The following is a 24737-nucleotide window of genomic DNA, read 5'->3' as shown; positions in this document are numbered from 1 at the left end:
CACCGATGAGTTAAAAAAGATATTTCAAATTTAAGGCCAAAAAATGGCATTTTTGCACGAAAGGGAGATAATTTGGAGCTTTTTCAATTTTTAAAGTCATTTGGGGCCAAACCAAATAATTGTTTTGGGTTATTTTTTGTACCATATCATAAAGTAACAACTAATAGTGTAACAAATAAAATTTGTAATGAAAAAATGAAGGTTTAATTTTTTGCTAAAATTTTTGTACCCACGAGCCACCTTAAGTTGGTCTCATATCTTGACTTTCATCTAGAAATAGACAATGAGGGTCGGTTGAAAACAAAACTTTACTACAAAAGAGTTGATTTCAGCTTTCCGATTGTTAACATTCCATTTCTAAGTAGCAATATTCCAGCAGCACCTGCTTACGGGGTATATATCTCCCAATTGAAACGATATTCCCGTGCTTGCATTTCATATCATGATTTTCTTCACAATTAAGGAAGCTATTAAATGGTGAAGTTGAAATTATCCTTTCGTAAATTTTACGGACGCCATCAAGAGTTGGTTGACCATTATGGAATAACCGTTTCACAAATGATATTGAATATGTTCCTTACGTCGTACCTACAATCCCCCTCCCTTTTATGAATGTGACCTACCGAATTAGACTATTCACCGGATTTGTTATCACACAAGCAACACGACGGGTGCCACATGTGGAGCAGGATCTGCTTACCCTTCCGGAGCACCTGAGGTCACCCTTAGTTTTTGGTGGGGTTCGTGTTGTTTATTTTTTATTTTTCTATGTTGTTTCATGTGTACTATTGTTTGTCTGTTTGTCTTTTTTTTTATGGTTTAGCCATGGAGTAGCAGATTTGATTATATTCACTGCAAAATAACTTTTGTGTACAGACTCAAACATTCACAACAGTCAAAGTAAAAGACTGGCTCACAGTGATGACTATTTCTAATACATCTTAACGACGTTAATCCTATGAAATTACTGAAAATAGAGAAATGATTTAATTGATCGATTGACGTTTGTTTAACACAACTTTGGGAACATTTGGTTATTAAGCGGCGATCACTTTTTTATTGCTGGAGGAGGCCAAAGTGCTCAGAGAGAACCATCCTGTTCGACAAGAAAACCACAATTTCCAGTTAATAACGATTGGAGTCGAATTACGTGGGGGGGGGGGGGGGGATTACCATGTGCGGAATTCGAATTCACAACATCACTATTGCTAGTGATATCACAATTTGCATGCAAAAGATGGAGAAATGATAACACTTCAGAGTAGTCCTGGGAGAACACGACCAGTGTCTGCAGGGCAAATTTCTATTGGTAAGATATAGTAAATTGATAATAGTTATGTGATATGTTCTTTATTGTATAGCTAAACAGAACTGTGATAATTTTACGTATCCATAACATCATAGTTGATTTTGTTTGTTACTCTGCATGTTTAAAGGCTATACTGACTTGAAACACCAAAATACTGTAAATTCAGAATTAATTGTGTGCATTAATTATTGTGATTTTGACATTTTAGACTTAAATGCGTTTTTAATTTTTGCATTATTGAGAATAATCCTGTTTAATTCATATATGACCAATTTTTAAATGCAAGTTTAAATTTGGATGATCAAAACCCTGACGCATTTTTCGCAATAATAAAAACTTTGCAATAATTTCCGAATTTACAGTAAAAAGTAAGCAGTTCTAGATCCAGGATTAAAAAAAAGGGGGGACTAGAAAGCTTATGTTTGGTGTGATTCTTGTAAAAAGTCTATGTATTTATCATATATGTAGCTCTATTAACATGATAAAGGGACATGCTCTCAGATCACTTATATATAGGTATTGGAATTGATTAATTTATTTTTAAGGTTTCATAATGAATGATTTGAGACATATGATATCTATAGTTTAGGAATTCCTTTTGTATCTTATCAAACTTGTTTTAGATGATTGGATTGGAAATGAATGGCAGGAACACCGATATAAACAGTTACAAGACAACGATATTTCACTTCTGAGTAAAGCTATTCATCCAGAATGTTTCAACAGTGTAGCAATCCATTTCAACTTGAATCAGATGGATGTTGAGGAGATACAGACAGGACAACAAACAGACTTGTGCTGTCAAATGCTGTATAAATGGAAAATTAAGAATGGTGAGGAAGCAACTCTAGGGAAATTAATTCAAAATTTGTTCTCATCCTGGATTTCTGAAAATAAAAGTGTTGAAAAGGAAGAATTGAAATCTGCCATTTCACAAGTGGTCAGTAATGAGGAGGCAGCTTCTTAATAGCACAGATAATCACAACAATTTGACACTCTTAAGGTTACCATAGTGCTTTCATTTATAGACAGTATATTTGATTTTCTTTAAACTTGTGTGTATAATTCCAAATATGTTTTTATGTCTCATGAATATACCAGTTGAAACAATATGCATTAGGCTTCTCTGTAGTATTTTTGGCATGTAAAAGAAATATTTTACATTTCTGTTGAATTCCATTATCCTATCAACAAGTAAATTGTTCTTTTTGTCTTCATTTACTTTAGACATTTTTGAGGGGGTAAATGGCAGTAGAATATTCAGCTAGAATTCCTGCAATATAGGTAAATCTAGTTGATTTTAGAGGCCTGACACATTATTGGCAAATTAAACATAAAAATAAAACAGGGCATGTTATATTTCTTAATAAGTGCAAAAACTTATGCAACTATGTTTTCTTCTGCAGAATGCACTATATGAGAGGGGAAATCAAATGCCAAGCCCCCCCCTTTTTTATGGCCCTAAATATATTGTTAATTCCAACCATCTTTTTTTAAAATCCATTATCTGTTGATATTTGGTATAAAATTTAACATTATATAAATAACACATAGCTGAGAGGGTGATAGAGCAGATTGGTTCCCCGAGAAAACATTGTCAACTGTGGCGAAGCCAAGGTTGACAATGCCTTTTCGAGGGGTTCCAATCTGCTCTATCACCCTCTCAGCTATATGTTATTTAATTTATTATACTGAATGTCCTATGATCATTATTAGCATTTACAGACTACTTTTATTTTAAAAGTATTTTCTATGACGTCACGTTCATAACACATTACGGGCATTAGAAAAAAACAACGTCAAGCAAGATGTTAATTTATTTATTTTAACAGTCAATAATAAAATCTGAGCCAAAACCTAGAACTTGAGCATTGTATTTAATTCCTTGATTTAAATTCAATTCATTGTTCTTTGAATTATCAATTTCTGATTGGTCTAGACGAGAAGGTAACATTAAGAAAAATTGTCACCCACTCAGCCATGTGATAGAGTAAATTGACACCCTCGTCTTAGCCAATCAAAATATGGCATTTTAACGTGAAGTATAATAATATACAATTTGTTCTCTTGTACAAATGAGCATACAGGAGGGTACTTCTTCATTTAATTACCATATTGCTATCAACTTTTCATTGTATATAAATGGTTTTTTGTTGTAATTTTATTAATTTGGTATAAATATATATATATATATATATATATATATCATGTATATATTTATATGCAACTATTTTAGAAATTATTTTAAAGGTTGTGCTATAACAAGTTATTTTAATTTATTTCTGTCAGTTTAGTTATTCACTTTGATTCCATGTTAGCATGTATTGATGTAATGAGTCAGTGGCAGATCCATATTGGGGGGTTGTAACCCCCCTTTTATTTTGACAAGCAATTCATTGGAATGAGAACATATAGATGGAAACCCCCACTCCACCATTTGTCCTGGTTTGCGAACTCCCCATTTAAAATTGCTGGAACCACCCTTGCAAGTTATCACCTGTGATTATAAAACCATTGTATTGTTTTGTATAATCCTTAGCAATATTTTTAATGATTTGATAAATTTATTTATTTATTATGTTTTTGCTTGAGTAAGATTCTCTTTTAATTTTATTTTTTTGGGGGGGAGGGTGTGATCTTTTCTTTTAAGGTTGGTGAATCATTTGATTTAGAAAGAAAGTGAGACAATAAAGCTTGTATATTCTTTGTGTTGTATGTTATTAAAAAAAAATGGTAAAAATGAAAATTTCTTCTATGAAAAAACTGCTCTGTTTACTATTTTTAAAAATGCTATTGATTGAAACAAAAACATATTCCAGATAACCTAGGAACATACACATATTCCAGATAGTCTTGGAAAAAAACATATATTCCCGAAATTCTTGGAACATACATATTTTCCAGATAGTCCTGAAACAAACACATAATCCAGATAGTCTTGAAACAAACACATATTACAGATACATTGTAGTTTTGAAACAAACACAAAATATAGATACTCTTGAAACAAACACATATTCAAGATAGCCTTGAAATAAACACATATTCCAGATAGCCTTGGAACATTCATACATTCCAGATAGCCGTGGAACATACACATATTCCTGATAGTCCAGAAACAAACACATATTCCAGATAGCCTTGAAACAATCACATATTCCCTGCAGATAGCCTCGAAACTTAACACATATTCCAGATAGCCTTGACATATACACATATTCTAAATAGCTTTGAAACAAACACATATTTTAGATCACATATTCTCGATTGCATTGTAACTATCACATATTCCAGATAGTCTTGAAACAAACACATGATCCGGAAAGCTAGCATGAGAACATACAAATATTCCAGATAGCATTGAAACAAATACACATTTTAAATAGCTTTGAAACAAACACATATTCTAGATTGCCTTGAAACAAACACATATTCTAGATAGTCTTGAAACAATTACACATTCCAGATAGCATGAGAACATACACATATTCCAGATAGCCTTGAAACAAACACATAATCTAGATATTCTTGACACAAACACTTATTTCAGAAAGCCTTGTAATAAACACATATTCCAGATAGTCTTGAAACAAACACATATTCAAGATAGCCTTGAAATAAACACATATATTCCCTGCAGATAGCAGAAAGGCTTTAAACATACACATATTTCAGAAAGGCTTTAAACAAACACATATTCCATATAAACTTGAAACAGACACATATTCCAAATAACCTTGAAACAAACACATACATGTATTCCAGATAGCCTTAAGGCAAATACAAACTCCAGATAGCCTTGAAACAAACACATAATCTAGATAGTCTGGAAAAAGACATATTCCCAATAGCCTTGAAATAAACACATATTCAAGATAGTCTTGAAACAAACTCATATTCCAGATAGCCTTGAAACATTCATATATTCCAGAGAGCCTTGAAACAAATACACATTTTAGATAGCTTTGAAACAAACACATATTCTAGATTGCCTTGAAACAAACACATATTCTAGATCGTCTTGAAACAAACACACATTCCAGATAACCTGAGATCATACACATATTCCAGATAACCTTGAAACAAACACATATTCCAAATAACCTTAAGACAAACACATATTCCAGATAGCCTTGAAACAAACACATAATCTAGATAGTCTTGAAACAAACACTTATTTCATATAGCCTTGAAACAAACACATATTCAAGATAGCCTTGAAATAAACACATATTCCAGATAGTCGTAAAGCAAACACATATTCCAGATAGTCTTGAAACAAACATATATTCAAGATAGCCTTGAAATAAACACATATTCCAGATAGTCTTGAAACAAACACATATTCCAGATAGCCTTGAAACAAACACATATTCCCTGCAGATAGCCTTGAAACTTAACACATATTCCAGATAGCCTTGACACATACACATATTTTAAATAGCCCTGAAACAAACACATATTTTATATCACATATTCTCGATTGCCTTGAAACAATCACATATTCGAGATAGTCTTAAACAAACACATGATCCGGATAGCCTGAGAACATTCAAATATTCCAGATAGTCTTGAAACAAACACATATTTCAGATAGCCTTGGGAAAAACACATATTCCCTGCAGATAGCCTCGAAACTTCACACATATTCCAGATAGCCTTGACATATACATGTATTACAGATAGCCTTGAAACAAACACATATTTTAGATCACATATTCTCGATTGCCTTAAAACAATCACATATTCCAGATAGTCTTGAAACAAACACATGATCCAGATAGCCTGAGAACATACAAATATTCCAGATAGCATTGGAGCAAACACATATTTCAGATAGCCTTGGGAAAAACGTATTCCAGATAACCTTGAAACACACACATATCCGAAATAAACTTGAAACAAACACATACATGTATTCTAGATAGCCTTAAGACAAACACAAACTCCAGATAGACTTGAAACAAACACATACTCAAGAAAGTATGGAAACAAAGACATATTGCAGATAGCCTTGAAATAAACACATATTCCAGATAGTCTTGAAACAAACACATATTTCAGATAGCCTTGAAACATTCATATATTACAGATAGCCTTGAAACAAATACATATTTTATATAGCTTTGAAACAAACACATTTTCTACATTGCCTTGAAACAAACACCTATTCTAGATCGTCTTGAAACAATCACACATTCCAGATAGCCTGAAAACATACACATATTCCAGATAACCTTGAAACAAACACATATTCGAAATAACCTTAATACAAACACATATTTCAGATAGCCTTGAAACAAACACATAATCTAGATAGTCTTGAAACAAACACTTATTTCAGATAGCCTTGTAATAAACACATATTCCAGATAGTCTTGAAACAAACACATATTCAAGATAGCCTTGAAATAAAAACATATTCCAGATAGTCTTGAAACAAACACATATTCAAGATAGCCTTGAAATAAACACATATTCCAGATAGTCTTGAAGCAAACACATATTCCAGATAGCCTTGGAACATTCATATATTCTAGATAGCCATGAAACATACACATATTCCAGATAGTCTTGAAACAAACACACATTCCAGATAGCCTTGAAACAAACACATATTCCCTGCAGATAGCCTCGAAACCTAACACATATTCCAGATAGCCTTGACACATACACATATTCCAGATAGCCCTGAAACAAACACATATTTTAGATCACATATTCTCGATTTCCTTGAAACAATCACATATTCGAAATAGTCTTGAAACAAACACATGATCCGGATAATTTGAAAACATACACATATTCCAGATAGCATTGGAGCAAACACATATTTCAAATAGCCTTGGGAAAAACGTATTGCAGATAAACTTGAAACACACACATATTCCAGATGACCTTGAAACAAACACATACTCCAGATAGCCTTAAGAAAAATACATATTCCAGAGAGCCTTGAAACAAACACACATTCCATATATCATTAAAACAAACACATATTCCATTATATCCGTGAAACAAACATATATTCCATTATATCCGTGAAACAAAAACATATTCCATTATATCCTTGAAACAAACACATATTCAATTATATCCGTGAAACAAACACATATTCCAGATAGCATTGAAGAAAACACATATTTCAGAAAGGCTTTAATCAAACACATACTTCAGATAGCCTTGGAAAAAAACTTATTCCAGAAAGGCTTTAAACAAACATATATTCCAAATAGCCTTGAAACAAACACATATTCAATAATAGCCGTGAAACAAACACATATTCCAATTAGCCTCGGAACTTACACATATTCCAGATAGCCTTGAAACAAACACATTTTCCAGATTTTCCATTCTGCGTAATTAATCAAGTTTTAAGCATCCACTTTCAGGCTCCCTTTATCATCAAAATCATTTGACTTAACAAAAAAAAAGCCACTAGATAAGCAACCTAAACATATACAAATAATATAACAACCAACATTTATAGGGTATAGAAAAAAATCATTTACAAAAATACCAATCTCCATCGAAGACAACCCCAAAATGTTGATTTTGAACACTTTTTCCCATATGGAGATTATTAAAGTGGCACACAACCCTGAAAATCAGCTGAACCTTCTTATAACATTCTATTGTTTAAGAAATATTAAGCTTCTCAATGAGCAAAATTTGTGTTTGTCATACAGCTATATATATCCAATGAAAGTTTATCGTAAAACAAATGTTTGGTTTAAGTTTGTTGAAAGAAGAGCAAAAGAAAAAAATCTAAATTTTATGAAAATTAATCCAGCCAAAGAGGTGTTTGGTACCACCTTAGGTTAAATCTCAGTTTACTAAGTTTTGGAACATTTTATTATAATGCCATGATAAAAAAAGGAAAAGACAAACAGACAAAACAGTACACAAAACAGAACATAAAAGAAGACAAAGTGATGCCCCCTATCCACTCTGAATTACTGTATTATAACAAAGTCAATGTGACTTTCTTTGAGATGTTATTGAGTCTGGAAGACGCGAATGATGCCTCATTCTCCCCAAATGCAAGTATATATATATACTCCAAAAATGAAAAAGTGGAACTTACTCTCAAAACAGCAAACATTGATAAAAATCAAAACCCTGACCTCATGCACACCTTCAATATATTTTTTTATGTACAAAAAGCCAACAAAGTGAAAACATCCTATCAATCAAATTGTAGAAGTTATACGGAAATGCTATTCACCTCTCAGGCAAGTATATAACTTGATTAATTTCAACTATCTCCCAAAACAGCAAGTATTTATAAAAAATCAAAACCCTGACCACATGCACACCTTCAATACTAGTATATGATCGAACAGCCTGCAAAGTGAAAACATTATAGCATTCAAACTGTAGGAATGTTTATCTGGAAATGCTATGCACCTCTTATGCAAGTTTATACTCCAAAAATTACTAAGTTCAACTACATCCAAAACCAACAAATATTTATAAAAATCAAAACCCTGACCACATCTACACCTTCAATATATGGTCGAACAGACAGCAAATTGAAAACATCCTAGAAATCAAACTGCAGGAGGATTTATGCGGAATAACTATATACCCATAATGGGACGTAAGTTTATATATATTACTCGTAGTAAAGCTTTAGTAAAAGCTTACTACCAGTAATATAAACTAAGCATGATCCCAGAAAATGCGACCAAGGTCAGATAAACCAAACGAGAAATACATGTACACCTTACAGACATATTATTACAAAAGGGTTGTCGATATCACGAACTAGTTAAAACATTTACTAAATTTTATCATCGGTATAAGGAAATACTTCGTACATATAACTCAATATGCAGACATCTTATACGTTCAGGTATTTCACATCCAATCTTGTATGGTAATATTCTTTACAATGCACAAAAATGTCAGTATTCACCTCAAAAACTTACAAAAGCTATGTTAGAAATAAATATGGGTTCGTAAAATTCAATAAAATTACATTTGCGTGTAAAGGTGTCGAACCTTTTCTATGACTTATGTGATAATATTGTAATATCGAAGTGCTTGCTTTTCATTTTTGTCATGATACTCAAATTTTAAAATCATACAGCTGTATGGAATTTCGAAAATGGCCACTAGTATGCGAACTGACATGATATTTATCGTAACCGTTTCACACCATGCATATGATCATATTATATCCCACCTGTTTGAATTTCATCGAAATCCATTCAGTAGTTTTTGATTTTTTTCCGTTTATATTTGTATGGTAAGTTATTGTTGTTACGTCTTACACGGCAAAAATGGCATTACGAACACGGGATTTATTGCTTAATTGTGTAAAAATACATAAAATTAAATATTTAAAAATTTAAAATTAGGTTTTATTTAATATCGATTAAACTGATGAACCAAGAAAGACATGTAATTATTTGATAATACGCATAATTGATTTGTTTCTGTCCTACTTATGCATCAAGAAATGGTTAAATGAAACATAGACCGAATACCGTGCGTTACATCTGATCATTAAAGATAGCAAATTTTGGCTTTCATATTGATTCACTTATAGAGTCTAGCTTTGCATCGGAACTTAACACATTTATTAAAAAAAAAACAGTTGTTGGCATAACACAATGTTAAATGCTGTTCCCCGATTTCCATTCGTACCTTTTGCGACATATGCGCTAACGGGAGTTGTCAGTTGTAAGATCCGAATGTTTGACATTTTTACCTATTGCGAGCGTCTGTTTGTTTTGTTCACACGTACATCTATGTTAATATAATAAAATTTTATGAAACTGTCATACAAGTGAGAGGTTTAGGAATTTTGATACTCAATGCTTTTCAACTTCGTACTTTATAGTTTTTTTGGCCTTTTTAATTTTTGTGGATTCGAGCGTCACTGTTGAGCCTCAGATGCTTGAAATGTAGACGAAACGCGCGTCTGGCGTATCCTGGTATCTATGATGAGTTTTAATCCACCATTTTTTATAATAGAAAATGCATGTACGAATTCAGTACTATGACAGTTTTTACAATCGTGTAATGTGTTCGAGCTTTCGATTTTGCCATTATTTATAAAATTGTTGTATTTTTTGTATTTTGTATTTTCCTCGAAGTTAGGTATTTTTGAGATTTTACGTTTTAATACGATAGTCCATTGTACATTTCCTATGTCGATTTCCTTGATAAAGTGTTGCTCCTCACAATGATACTATCCAAGCAAAAGTTCCAAGTTGTGAAGTTGAAATCATCAATTCGAAAACTAATTCGGATGTCAAAACGAATTTGTTGATCTTCATGGAATATAGATATAGGAAGAAGTGGTATGAGTACCAATAAGATCTCTACTCTCCATCCAAGTCACAATTTATATAAAAAATAAACCATTATAGGTCAAGGTACGGTCTTCACACGGAGCCTTGCAGGGGCGGATCCAGGATTTTGGAAAGGGGGCGAAGATTTCCAATTTCGCCGAGCGGAGCGAAGCGAAAAAAAATTTGGGCTAAAAAACATAAAATAAGCTGTAATATGCACTATTCAAACGGTTCCTGGCTCGGGGTATGTATATTTTATAGTTGCTGTAAAGTGTAAGGGTTGGACATTTTTTTATGCTGTATTCTCCCTATTAATTGTCTATCATAAAATGATAGTATTGATCCAAAGCTATGTACTGATATATTTGATGTATACTTGTCAGTAAAAAATAGACATGGAAATTCGATGAAATTTACAATACGACTTACACGAGTTAAAAAAGACAAACAAGCAGTTATCATTAAAATATTTGATTGATATGTTTCACCCAGCATAACTTAGGGGCCCGAAGTGAGGGATTCCAATTCCATCAAAGACTATATATACGAAAGTGTCTGAAATGACAACGAAGTTGCGAATGACGGCCGACAAATAGAGACATAAAGGTCACACCCAGCAGGCAGGTTAAAGTCTTGTCTTGAAAAAAGTATTCAATATGTATAAGTCCTGCGAAACCGACATTCCAGTCAGACATGCAAACCCCGATCACAAAAAAAAAACCGCCCTTTTTTATTCATTATGTCCATTTCATGTTAAATAATTTTGCTGGAAATTTTCGTTTTTAAATAGCAAAAACGTGGACAAGACTATTGCTTTCAATCCAGATACGGCCAGAATTTTTGTTTAAGGCAAAAATCAGATTAAATTTGTTTCTCTCAAATATCTCAGACTACCTCAGTCCTGAAATCAAATGGTTCGTACATGAGACTTGAAATCTTTCTGGAGCTTATGCTGACAGGATCATTATTCGACTTTGTTATTTATAAAATAGGCTGGGGGCATTTGGGGTTAAACATGTTTTTGTAGGTAAATAATATTGTGGAACTTTTTTTCATGAGAGTGTAATAGTCTATATAGAGTATTTACTATTACTTTCTGTTTGGTGGAATAGTGACATAGAAGTCAATACTTTCTTGCTCAATCCTGTGTCGCTTTGAAGGTTTCCTGATTGTCATGACATTCTCAGCCTAAGCAATGTGTATTTATTACTGTAATTTGAATTTCAAAATGACCGAGTGCCTTTTTTTCAACGCACTGGTTAACTCCACCATTGCAAATCACATGACTTTGACAATCAGTGAGGGGGGATAGGACCTTTATCGGGACTCCGTGGTCGGGTGTTTTTAAGCTCGGGATTTCGGGATTGACCTTTTCGGGATCCGGGAATTCTTTTTTTTGAATATCGTGTTTTTAAATCCGGGATTTCGGGATTTCGTGTTTTTAAGCCCAGGAATTCGGGATCAAGACCCCTCCTACCCTCCCTCATCAGTAAATACCAGCGAAAAATATCTATAAGTAAAGAATTATCGTATAAAAATTAAATACTCGGGGAATGGCAAAGTTCGCGAAGCCAGTCTAGTCTGATTAATCATTTTTACAAAAAAAAAAAGAAAAAAATGTCCGAGCAAAGGGGGGACGTACGCCCTCTAGGACCCCACTGAATCCGCCACTGCCTTGGCTCACCGTGGCACCGAACAGCAAGCTATAAAGGGCCCCAAAAAATTACTGCAGTGTAAACCAAGATGAATTTCTTGTATATCAATACAACTATTGTTAGTTCATGTTTGGTGAATATCAACAATAAAACTATCAAATTGTTGCTCGATAAAATTGGTATGTATTCAGCTTTCTATGATGTGTTTCAATGTATAATGCTGTTCGTCTTATTCATGGTCTTTAAGCCTCGATGTCGTCAGTTTATTTTACTTTTACCGCTATAGTTTTCTGTTTCGTAGACTGATGTTTCATTTTTCAAATTGATATTACTGTTCTAGTTTAGAAAAGAGATTTCTGTCGGTAGTTTCTGTAGTAATTATGTCCCCATGCAGAGTGTTTAAAATGTCGCGGCAGGTATATAATCTAGCTTCATCATCGTTTGTTAACTTGTTTTCTTAGTTTTTAGTTGATTTGAAGCTACCTCAGGCTGGATGATCCTGGATGTCTTCCCCGTCGGTAATTTCTTTGCTGGTTGAATCTGGGACTATTATGATTAGATTTCTAGTATAATGGTCCCAGGTTAAGGTTTTTTTTTAAGATCATACAGCTTTGGCTTTACACTACTAGATCTGTTCGATATTTTTCGTTGTTGAAGTTGTTTTAATTGAGCCAAATCCTCAAATTGAGCCAAAATATTTTGTTAGAAGCTTTCACTGCTCTTTTTTATACGATTTCTTTCTCTTTCATTTCCAGACAGAACACCAGTCAGAATCAGCATGGCAATGTGATATATGTAAAACTCCCGCCAAATTTTATCAAGGAGGTTATACTAACAACCGAAAAACATTCAGTTAACCAATTGATTTATTTTAAAAACACTTCTTAACCCAAATGATATCTAAATGGTTTTTTTCTATTATTGTTAATGTTTGCGTTACATAAAATTTATTAGTGGGATATGAATTATTATATTTTGTATTGTCAAAATGTAAATTTCAGCACTTTACTGTATAGTTGCCCTAAGTTAGCCTTAAAATATACACTTTATAATGAAAAGAGAAAGTGCAAGGATTTCCCCAAAGTAGACTAGGGAATTTGACAAGTTTGTCATTTCTATTTATGAAATAACAACCACGAAAGTAGTTTTAAAAACGTGTTGATATAATACCTGTAATTGTCTTAATCGGACAGATACAAAGCATTTCTTCAACGATTGAAAAAGAGAAAGAGACAAAGTGAAAAATTGTTTACATTTTGTACTTTTACTTTGTCCTCTTTATGAATGAGTGATTTAGGAGACCATACGTTTTTGTAACTATATAATTTATAAAGTCTGGAAGAAGTAGCTTAACTGAAGGTAATACGGTAAGTCCCTCCGCTAAATATGTTTTTAAAAACTTACCAGAATCATGAATGATACTGACAAACATCTTAGATATTTTAACTTCTTTTATATACTCATGGACACACTTTTAAACTTATAGCCTCCATGTAACTCGTCCTTTCATTTAAGACATTTTTCCAACAAATTATATAAATGATTGGAACTGTTTACCCGAAAATGTTGTGTCTATGTGGCCGACTAAGGCTGTTGATAACTTTAAATTCATCTTCATCATCATTGGGAAGATTTTATGTACCAGTTCTATTGATAAATTGGGCCATAAAAAAGAATTGTATGTTTGTTTGCCGAAACGCTACCTACCCAGAAAAAATCTGCCTACTCAAATTCTTGTATTGTCCTGATTTGAAGAAGTTTTTTTTAATCAGATAGGCATAAAGACTAATAAACACCTGATACTTAAAAAAAAAAGAAAATACCTACCTTAGTAACCTACCTATGCACTTTCTCAACCTTTGGGTAGGGTTTGGGCGAACCAAATTTATTTAAATTGTGGCCTTAGACAATTATTTTTTATTGTTTCTGAATATGAGTGGATTGGCATAAAGAAAAATTAAATACCAGTTTTAGGTAACAATTTTGACTTTTTTAAATATAAACTATTTAAAATATGAATTATTCGTCAACCAAAAGTGACCCATAAAATGCAGGATTGTTATGAGTTTAGTTTTTAGAACATGTACAAATTTGTGTGGGCTAAAAAAGGATTGAATATCCTTACACATTAGCCCTTAAAAGATTATATAGGTACATGTATATTCTACAGGTTTGATATTTGACATGTTGATGTGGGCAGTATATTGAAGGTCCATTCTCATTGTAACAGACATGATTGTTTTGGAGAAAGGACAGACGGTTTACCTATGGTTATTTACATCTATGTGATTTTGTTTAGGTGGATACCACATCTTCATATTTTATAACAATATTGCATAGATACATGATGAAGTTCACATCTGTGACTCTTGTGTCTAATGGAACAACAGCAACTGTTCATGCCCATCTTAAGTAAACCCTTTTAATTATTTAGGCTATGAAAAGAAATAGAAGATGCAAAATAACATCATGAGAACAAGACTGTGAAAACAAAGAAAATACATAAATCTTTTAAACTTATTTTTAATGCAAATGTCTTAAATTTCTTATTAAGTTAACCATATCTGTAATTAAGGGAGCTACCATTTGATTTTTTATGGGGGAACTAGGATGAAATTTGAAAAAAATAGGCAGGACAAGAGTTTTGAGTAAAAAAAATGGCAGGATGAGACACACTTGCAAAAAAAAAGTCAGGATGACAATTTATGTAAAAAAAGTCAGGATAAACTAAAAAAAAAAAGCAGGACCAGATAGAGTGAAAAATAAAAATGCAGGACAGGGTCTGATTACAAAAAAAAAAAAATGCAGGACAAAATTTTTCATCCTAGCCCCCCCCCCCCTAAAAATAAAATGGTAGCTCCATAAGGAGATGTGGTATGATTGCCAATGAATTATATTACTATCAAGTTCAAATGAAATGGATGTCAGCAAGTATATGCAACCATGCATACAACTTTCAACAATGAGAAAAGTCAAAAGCCCATACTGTATTTTTGCCTATTACATGTATAAACATGATAAACATGATAAAAAGCCCTTTCATAAAATATTTAAAAGATTCATTTGTCTGATTTGAGAAAACTATTCAACAACCTTATTTAATGTAACAAAACACTTAAAGAAGAACAAACCTAACAGACAGGAACAAACAGCAATCACTGAACTACAGGCTCCTGGCTTGAGACCAGCATACATACATGTAGAATGCCATGTGTTGAGTTTGTTTAAACAATACATTAGAATTAACTATAGCTGTCTGACATGTCTGAGAAACAACAACCTATCAATTACAGACTTCTGATTAATTTTCAGAATTCAGGTAAACTGTAAATAGAGAGCATGGGAAACTGCAAAGGTAAACTATCAAAAGAAAGTAAAAACCAGATGAGAGGGGAAGCTTATACTAGACCCAGTAAACCAGATACTCAAGAAAAAGAGACAATACATGTAGAGGGAAAACCAGTAATTAAGAATGACAATAACAAGGATGCAGTAGTAATAAATGCTAAAATACCATTTGTAAATCCAGAAACCCCAACTAAATCTGAGTCCGTAATGCAAGGCCCAAATACAAGTGTATCTGATACAAATGGATTGAAAGCAAGTGGTTCTACTGGGAAACAAGATAAAAAACAACATGAATCTGATGCTATTCCACAAAAATGTGTTGAAAAACAAAATAAAGATGTACTTTCTTCAGTTAATATTAAAAACAATATTGGAGAAGAGACAAATTTGAAGGAGGCTCCACAAATAGACATTTCATTGAACAAAGTTCCTGGATCCAAGTCAGATGATGCAGAAGATGATCATTCTTATTGTGAGTAAAATAGTTTTACAGAGTATTTTTTGTTTTTATTATGACATTTAGATGTACAACTGCATAATTAAAAAAAAAGAAAATTATTCATTGAAATCGTGCAAATGGTAAATTTTACTTTGCATAAATAAAAATTAAATGAAACACATCTAAATGTCTTTGGGTTAAATATTTTAGTCTAGGTGGTTTTTGATGAAGATGAAGTTTGATTAACATGAAACTCCAGTACTCATGATCCCTATGATATGATCTTTCTACTTTGCATGCCATATTAATTAGAGTTTTGACTCAAAATTAACAGTCCACTGACCATAGAAAATGATAGTGCTTGCTTCTGTTTAAACATATTTTTCGATGAAATTGAACATGTTAAAGTCCAATCGACTTGAAACTTAGTACCGAGGTTCCCTATGATATAATCATTCTACTGTTAAAATAAATTAGAGTTTTGACCTTAATATCATAGTCCACTGAACATAAAAAATGATAGCGAGAGTTGTTCATGCCTGTACCATTGACATGCACACTGGTTTTTTTTAGTATTTGCTGCTGGAAGAAAGGACGAAGAACCACAAATTGAAATCTCAGAATTTATTGACAAAAAAACTGGTAAAAGTGATGATTCAGCACATAAAGGTTAGTATGAGAAAAATTATATTCTTCAAAATTATTGTATAATTTACACTCAATTTTGAATTTTGAACCATATCAAGTAAAAAAAATATTGAATTTCACCTCATGTAGTACATGTAGTAAAAGCTGGTAATTGGACACACACTTCGTTCTTTTCTCCTAGCCTCCAGCAGAATTTGTATAGTATGCAAGAAAAGACATAGGGGTGACAATCAACAATTTATATCAAGTTTATATTTCAGAATACAGAAGACCTGCATGACTTATAACTTCAAATATTTCCTATGTACAGGTTTATGTTCTGAAGTTTCCATTTGTTTCATGTCCATAATCCTTGACCAAATTTTCAAGGTTGATTGATCAAGGTTAAGTTATTGATCAATGTTGAGTTTTTCTGCATAGGGTCAATAAAAACATATATCTCAGATACTATATTGCTAAAAGTGAACTAATTATTTCATGTATGGATCTATTGTAAGGGTGTATTACCAATGTTATTTCAACTGATCGGGCGGAGCTTATGTTTTAATTTGCATAAGGACAGTCTATATGAAGATGTGTGCGATAAGTTTGATTGTCGTTATAATAATTATTGATTTCTAATCACCTATCAGTGTCACCAAATGGATATACAAGAGAACTGAGTGTATAATATGGGACAAATAATTGAACACTACATTGATATAGGAAGATGTGGTGTGAGTGCCAATGAGACAACTCTCCATCCAAGTAACAATTTAAAAAGTAAACCATTATAGGTTAAAGTACGACCTTCAACACGGAGCCTTGGCTCACACCGAACAACAAGCTATAAAGGGCCCCAAAATTACTAGTGTAAAACCATTCAAACGGGAAAACCAACCGTCTAATCTATATTGTTTATCCAAAAACTCCTGTCTATAGATGGACTGATATTTAATAAGCAAACCAGTAAAACCCAGCCCAGTCAAGTGAAATAAATCCAGTAATACATGGGTAGATGTCTGTCAGATAGGGTTCATCTGACCTTGACCTGACTTTCATGATTTTCGTGATTGAGTCCGTTTATCATTATGCTAATTATATAAGCAAACAGTCAACTATATATAATGTATGGAATAATTGCAAGGCATAGGCATATAAGTCTGGCCTTTACCTAATTTTCATTTTTCATTAATCAATACAATGTATTAAGTTTTGGTGATCAGGTCTAATATTGTCATATAATTATTGAGTTATAGCTCACAGTACATCTCATTGTAGAGTGAGATGTTTAAGATGAAATTGCAATATGGTATACTGAAATTCCCTATTCATTTTGTGAACATCATTTAGAATGGTATGCTTTGCAAAGCCCATTTTTTAGCTTAAGACATATTAAATATTTTATAATATTTGTATTTGAAGATGTAGTGATCAGTACAAATGAAGCTGGTCCAACAGACAAAGCAACCAATGATTCATCAACCACAGAAACAAACTCAATAAAGAAGGTTGACGATTTACAAACAGACGACACTGGTGGAAATGATTCAGAATCTGTGAATGGAGGTAGTGACCAAACAAAAGGAATTGAAAATAATCCAAACAGCAAACCCTCTGATAAGTCTCAGCCTGACAATGGTCCATCAGATAACCAACAGAGCTGCAAACCCTCTGATAAGTCTCAGCCTGAGAATGGTCCATCTGAAAACCAACAGAACAGCAAACCCTCTGATAAGCCTCAGTCTGAGAATGGTCCATCAGATAACCAACAGAGCAGCAAACCCTCTGATAAGTCACAGCCTGAGAATGCTGCATCTGATAACCAACAGAATAATAAAGATCCTACAGGCTATGAAGGGTCTAAATTTTCAAAGCCTGGTGATGAGCAGGTACAAATTAAAATTTAGTTTATTACACAGACTTACTTGAAAGCATTTAAGGGGTACCCAACACTATACCCTAAAAAATCCTGTCGTTTAATTTTTCTTAATCTTTTTCATTGATAAACTAGGCCAACCTTAACATCTTGTAAAAATTTTAAAAGATTTGAACCATAGGATTAAAAGTTTCACCTTTTACCTGATATTCAAGTTTTGTAAAAGTTGTTTCCCTTTTCTCAAAGGATTTTCTCTATGTATTGAATACCCATTTGTTGCTTTGATATGTTTTCTTCTTTTTTGGTCAGGTTGTTGTCTCTTTGACACATCCCCCATTTCTATTCTCAATTTTATCAATAGATAACAGGGTTCTATAATTTCACTACCTAATGATGAACGGATACAAAATTTCATAATATAAACTAAATATAATGTGATTTTGAAATTAACATTTGAATTTTACTATCAAAACTATATACATGAAAGACATACAATTATCTTTGTCTATCCATATATGTGTATTATGAAACTTTGAAATGAATTTTAAAATGGGTTCATTTCAAAATAAATTTTTATTCCACAGGACAGAGAAATTTCAGAAGAAATGAAAAATGGAAAATTAAATGAAAAGAAAAAGAAAAAGAAAAAAAAGAGAGACAAATATGATGGTATGATACTAAACCCCTTACGGGAAGGAGTGTGCCTGATGTTCATATGATGAAATCATAACCTATCAATCTGTTTAAATGAAGTCTAGAGCTGGCATGTCGGTTAACTTCTAGTAGTCTGTTGTTATTTTTATTTACTATTGTCATTTTGTTTATTTTCTTGGGTTGCATCTTCTGACATCAGACTCAGACTTCTATTGAACTGAATTTTAAATGTGTATTGTTATGTGTTTACTTTACTACATTGGCTAGAGGTATAGGGATAGGGTTGAGATCTCACAAACATTTTTAACCCCGCTGCTTTTTTGCGCCTGTTCCAAGTCAGGAGCCTCTGGCCTTAATTATTCTTGTATTATTTTAATTTCAGTTTCTCGTGTACAATTTTGAAGTTAGTATTGCGTTCATTATCACTGAACTAGTATATATTTGTTTAGGGGCCAGCTGAAGGACTCCTTCAGGTGCAGAAATTTCTTGCTACATTGAAGACCATTTGGTGATCTTCTGCTAATTGTTTTTCTATGGTCGGGTCGCTGTCATTTTGACACATTTCCCATTTCCATTCTCAATTTTATGGTATGTTCAAACCAATTGTAGTCTTATGTTGTATTTGTAGACTAGAGGGGGGATAGGGGGGTTAAACAAATCCTTTTTTTTTTTTTAAAGTGGCTGGATTCGCCCCTGAATCAGTTCATGGAATGATAGCAAGGTGTACATGCCTGTCTGACAGTGTTTATATGACATTGATCTCATTTTCATGGTTCATTGGTTTACTAAAATTTTCATGGTTAAGACCATTTCTCAGATAACTATGTAATTTAAGTAATTTGTGAACTATATTTGATGTTAGTGGAATGATTGTAAGATGTATGTCTGCATGTCTGTCAGGATTCAACTAACCTTGACCTAATTCTTATGATGTTTTTGGTATCTTTACGTTTTTGTGATACTTAAGATACAACTTTTTTGTTTAAAGGAGTTGAACCTAAATTCAATAATGATAAGAAAAAAGGCAGGTGTGATGTTTTACTGTGACACAGTGCACCAGTATGTGAGAATTGAAGAGCCCATTATTATCTTTGTCTCTGATTTGACGAAAGTTGCAGAATGAGGGATATAGGGATTATGATCAGGTGGTGTCAGGGACAAAATAAACTATTTGTACTATATTTCTGTGGTGAAAAGTCCTTGATGCTTTATACTTTGCATGCGGATACCTTTTGTTACTAATTTCCATTTGTCATATGTTCTCATTTTCATGGTTCAGTGAATGCTTAGTTTTTTGAATTTCCACTTATTTTGAGTTATTGGATATTCAATAAAAGGATTCCTTGCAAGGTCTATAGACTCTGGGTTCATCTGACCCTCAGCCCATTTCATGTATCAAAGTTATGGCTGATTATATGGTACTATAAGCAATAGTTGAACTTTATATGGACTAGAATCTGACTGGTAGGTTCCATCTGACCTTGACCTATTTATTATTGTTCATTGAACAATGTTTTGATTTGTTTTTTTGTTTGTTTGGTTCATTTCTTAGATACTATAAGTAATTGGGCAACTAGATTTAGTGTATTGAATGATTGCGCATGAAAGGTGTACATGTATGTCTGGAAGGTTTCATATGACCTTGACCTCATGTTCATGGTTTATTTGTCAATGAGGAGTTTTAGTGGTTTGATATTTTTCTCAGGTACTAAAATATAACCAATATAATTCAAATCAATCAACGACCATTACTCCTGAGCAAGAGAAGTATGAATAATTAATATCATTATAACTACCCCTTCATTTTACCATCTGTATGAACATTCTACAAGTTAAAAGGCACTGGTAAAATCCACCTTCCCACATATACATGTGCAACATATTATCGATAATTGGAATTTTGTAAGAAAATGTGGTTTAAATTGAGACTAAAGGTTGCCCCTTGTAAATACAGCTGTTCCTCAAAACACGCCTCTTTTGGGGAGATTTTGAATATTCATAGAAAATTAATTTTGTTTACATACTGGTTCCTAGTTATGCTCTCTATGTTCCATCTCACAGAGACATAACTTGGGAATGTTACCAGTAAATGTACATGTGCATATTGTTTACATTGTTACATTGAAATCTGTGGTAACCTTTCATTCAAGGTAGGGTTAGTTAAGAAAATTAGTGCTAGTTTGAACTCTGAAAGTTCAGGGTATATAAATGTTGAAAATATGTCGCACAGCCCTATATTTTGACCTTTGAAAAAAATTGTGGTGCATATAAACTTTCAATTCTAGGATAAGATTTTTCTCAAAATTTCATAGTAAAAGTGGTACAGTTTTAGTCGTAAAAGGAGTTCCTATGGGAAATTGCATTGTCAATATTTACAGAAATGCAACCTATAAGAGGTCTTAATTGTACATTTGATATTGACTACTGATTTTTCAGGGCCACCTGCAAATACTGTTATTCATCACTATTATGGACATGCAGAAACTGTAAACATAGGAAATGATAATATCAATTACTATAATGGTGGAAAAGAAGAACCAAAGATAGAAGAAGGTATTTATATGTGCTTAATAACACACTTCTTCAGTACTTGCAGCCTTACATGTATGTATTACTTTTTAACCTATCAGTGGGTGGTCATGGATTGGTGGCTGATCAGTCAAGTTCATGTCAAACAGATACAACTTACTAAAACTGAAATATTATTAAATAATTGGGATTATTGTTAATAATTTTTTTTTTTTATAAAAATGTTTATAAGAAGTGTTTTAAATCTATTAAATTTACTGAAAAATTAAAATATGCTAGTGAGACATGAATTCAAACAAAATATTTAATATATCACATATTTGTTATGAATACCTTAGGTTTTGCATATATGCAATAACCTCAAAATTGCCAGGGCAAATAAGAGTACCGCTATATTGATATTGTGCCCTAATTCCAAATGATGTGATGTCATTGCGTCCTTATCGACTTTTTAAATTGCTTTTGTGATAAAAAAAAAAGAAAGATTTGCCTGTTATGTTTCATTAAAAGTGAGCCATGAAATAAAGTATTCGCCAAATTAAGTTGGTTTACACTTTAAGAAATAACTGTTTGCAAGCAACGTGCATTATTTTCGATTAAAAAAAGAAATATTGGTATTTTTGAACATTTTAAACAGTATTTTTGTATTATGACTTTCTCTGATGATTGTCTGGTCTGAATGTATTGCAGGGAATAAATTCTAATATTACACATTCTATTATATGATATGGGAAATATTACTTACATTAATTCATGACATAAATAGATGATGTAGCAAAAACATGTTTTCTGCAGCTTTTATAAGTGTATTAACTATGATGAGATCAAAATTGAATTAATCTTCTGTAAAATCATTTCTCTAATTCTTTAACAATTTATCCTTTTCTTCACCCATTGTAAAAACAATTTAATCAACTGATCTCTGAAGATGATTGGATGTGCTTACCTTTACCATGTTTATCAGCTCACAGGCTCACTGAATGAATCCAAATATACTTACAGGTGTAAATGAAATTAACCACTTTGTGAAATGTGGAAGGCACTCGTGGATTATCAGATTTATCCAATCTGGATAGTAAATTTATAAATTTTATAGTTACTCACACAGGCTCAGGCTTTAGAAATGATAATTTAACTATCACGATCGGATAAATCTGAGAATCCACTCACATGACTGGTATCAATGTAAGAATTATAGATTATCGTTGATCATCTCAACGAGATTGTTTTTCTCCTTTGAGCCTGGACGACAAAAGCGAGAAAGGCAATTGAGTGGAGATGAACAATGATAATATGTTTATCGCTATTTTACCTATGACAATAGCAACGCCACATGTCTCTTTAGTTTCTAGCAATAATTTTCCATCTCATGCAAGTAGCATGATATGAAAATTATCACAAAAAAAGATCAAAGGAAAAATGCACAAAATAGCGATAATATATATTACTTGCTTTATATAATGGAGACAAAATACTCAAAATCACAAATAAAAATTGAAAAAAATGCTATAATATTCATTATTGTGATGTCTGTTTTAGATGAAATCCAACCAAATTATACTATAAGTGCTCTTAAGATGGAAATCCTCCTTGCAGTGTCAAAATCAGTGGGAATTTTTCATGGACCCAAGGTAAATGGGACATGTTGGAGAGTAGGTGAAGACAAAATCATTACGGCAGCCCATGTTGTTAATGATAATATATGTGAGTATAATAGGATTTCTCTAATTCTTTGTCAATTTATCCCTTTCTGCACTCATTGTATAAAAAAAAATTAGTGGAGGGCACATTAAGTTTTACCCTTATCTATCTGATCATCTGTTTGTTCCTCCATATGCTGATACAATTCTCTCTGCAATATGTGTTAGCAGCTTGAAAGTGATGCTGAATAAATGTATTGTAATAATTTAGGATGTGTTTTCAGATTATTAACTTTGAATTTTTGAAAATCATATTTTGTATGAAGTTTATATTTCAACTATAACCAAGGCCAGTACTATGCTGGTTCCTGACCTGGTTACTCATCTTGCTAGGTTGGGGGAACTAGCTGGTAGCTTTCAAATGAATACATGTCAATGTAACACAGATTCAAAGTTCAATATATAATGTTTATTAAATCAGCATTCAGTATAGTTATCAATCACAATAATCACAATAATCACATAAGTTCATGAGACATAATAAAACAGCATGCATGTCTAATATGAATCCAAGTCTATAACACCAGTGTCCAATACGTGACTCTAAAGTAAGTGTCCCAAACTGCATGGTCAACTAATATATATATTGTTTCATTATTCAATTTACATAACATTAATACTCATATATCTAATTTACATAACAATGCTAGTTTATCTATTTCCCAAATATCCAGTCTTTGTGGCATAACTTAAATTATCTTAAAAAGTAAGAAATCCTTTTTGTATTTATATAACACTTCTTTAATCCTTATTTCTCTATTATCATTAAGGCTGCAGGGGATAACATAATAATTTGCTTTACACTTATCTAAAATTGTGAAGATTTATATTAACTATTTATCAAGTAAACTATTTCTTAAGCTAGTGCTAAATATCTTAACTTATACTGAATTATAACAATTATTTGAAATCTACATTTTAACATTCTTGCATCTAAAATATACTGGTTATACAACTACACATTCACATGTTGGTCGGGTTGTTTTTGTCTGTCTATCTGTTTGTCTGTCTGTCTGTCCAGCAATTCAGTTTTCCCCACTTTTTTACTTTATGCTTGTAGATATTGATTTGATATTTTGTGTATTGTTTTATAATGAGTCTGACAAGTTACAGATTAAGTTCAAGTTTCTGTTCTGGTCTGATAATTTTGTGCAGAGTTATTGTCCTTGGACTTGTAAAATTCACTCAAATAATCAGTTTTCCCACTTTTTGTTGTCTGATGCTTGAAGATATGTATTTGATAATTGGTGTATTGTTTCATCATGACAAGTTACAGATCAAGGTGGAATTTT

The 24737-nt window shown here is 32.3% G+C and overlaps 2 protein-coding genes across 5 annotated transcripts in view; both read left to right on the top strand.

Moving 5' to 3' along the window:
* Positions 1–24737, top strand: part of LOC134708428 (uncharacterized) — a 145756-nt gene that overhangs the window by 94038 nt on the left and 26981 nt on the right. For 2 of the 4 annotated variants that reach the window (XM_063568946.1, XM_063568943.1), the window contains exons 1-7: positions 13331–13636; positions 15582–16089; positions 16630–16725; positions 18109–18575; positions 19147–19231; positions 21653–21769; positions 23285–23449. In XM_063568946.1, the coding sequence (XP_063425016.1) occupies positions 15609–16089; positions 16630–16725; positions 18109–18575; positions 19147–19231; positions 21653–21769; positions 23285–23449 (1411 nt within the window). In that variant the 5' untranslated portion in view covers positions 13331–13636; positions 15582–15608. Of the gene's footprint in view, positions 1–13330; positions 13637–15581; positions 16090–16629; positions 16726–18108; positions 18576–19146; positions 19232–21652; positions 21770–23284; positions 23450–24737 lie in introns of those variants that run through there. The other 2 variants (XM_063568944.1, XM_063568945.1) reach the window with 2 other exon arrangements.
* Positions 1223–3411, top strand: LOC134705550 (uncharacterized). Its single transcript, XM_063564266.1, has 2 exons — positions 1223–1309; positions 1933–3411. The coding sequence occupies exons 1-2, from the start codon at positions 1246–1248 to the stop codon at positions 2274–2276; spliced, it is 408 nt and encodes a 135-aa protein (XP_063420336.1). The 5' UTR covers positions 1223–1245; the 3' UTR covers positions 2277–3411.

Source organism: Mytilus trossulus, chromosome 2, assembly GCF_036588685.1.
Source record: "Mytilus trossulus isolate FHL-02 chromosome 2, PNRI_Mtr1.1.1.hap1, whole genome shotgun sequence".
In the NCBI taxonomy this organism is placed as follows: domain Eukaryota; kingdom Metazoa; phylum Mollusca; class Bivalvia; order Mytilida; family Mytilidae; genus Mytilus; species Mytilus trossulus.
This window is presented reverse-complemented; position numbering and strand designations above follow the sequence as displayed.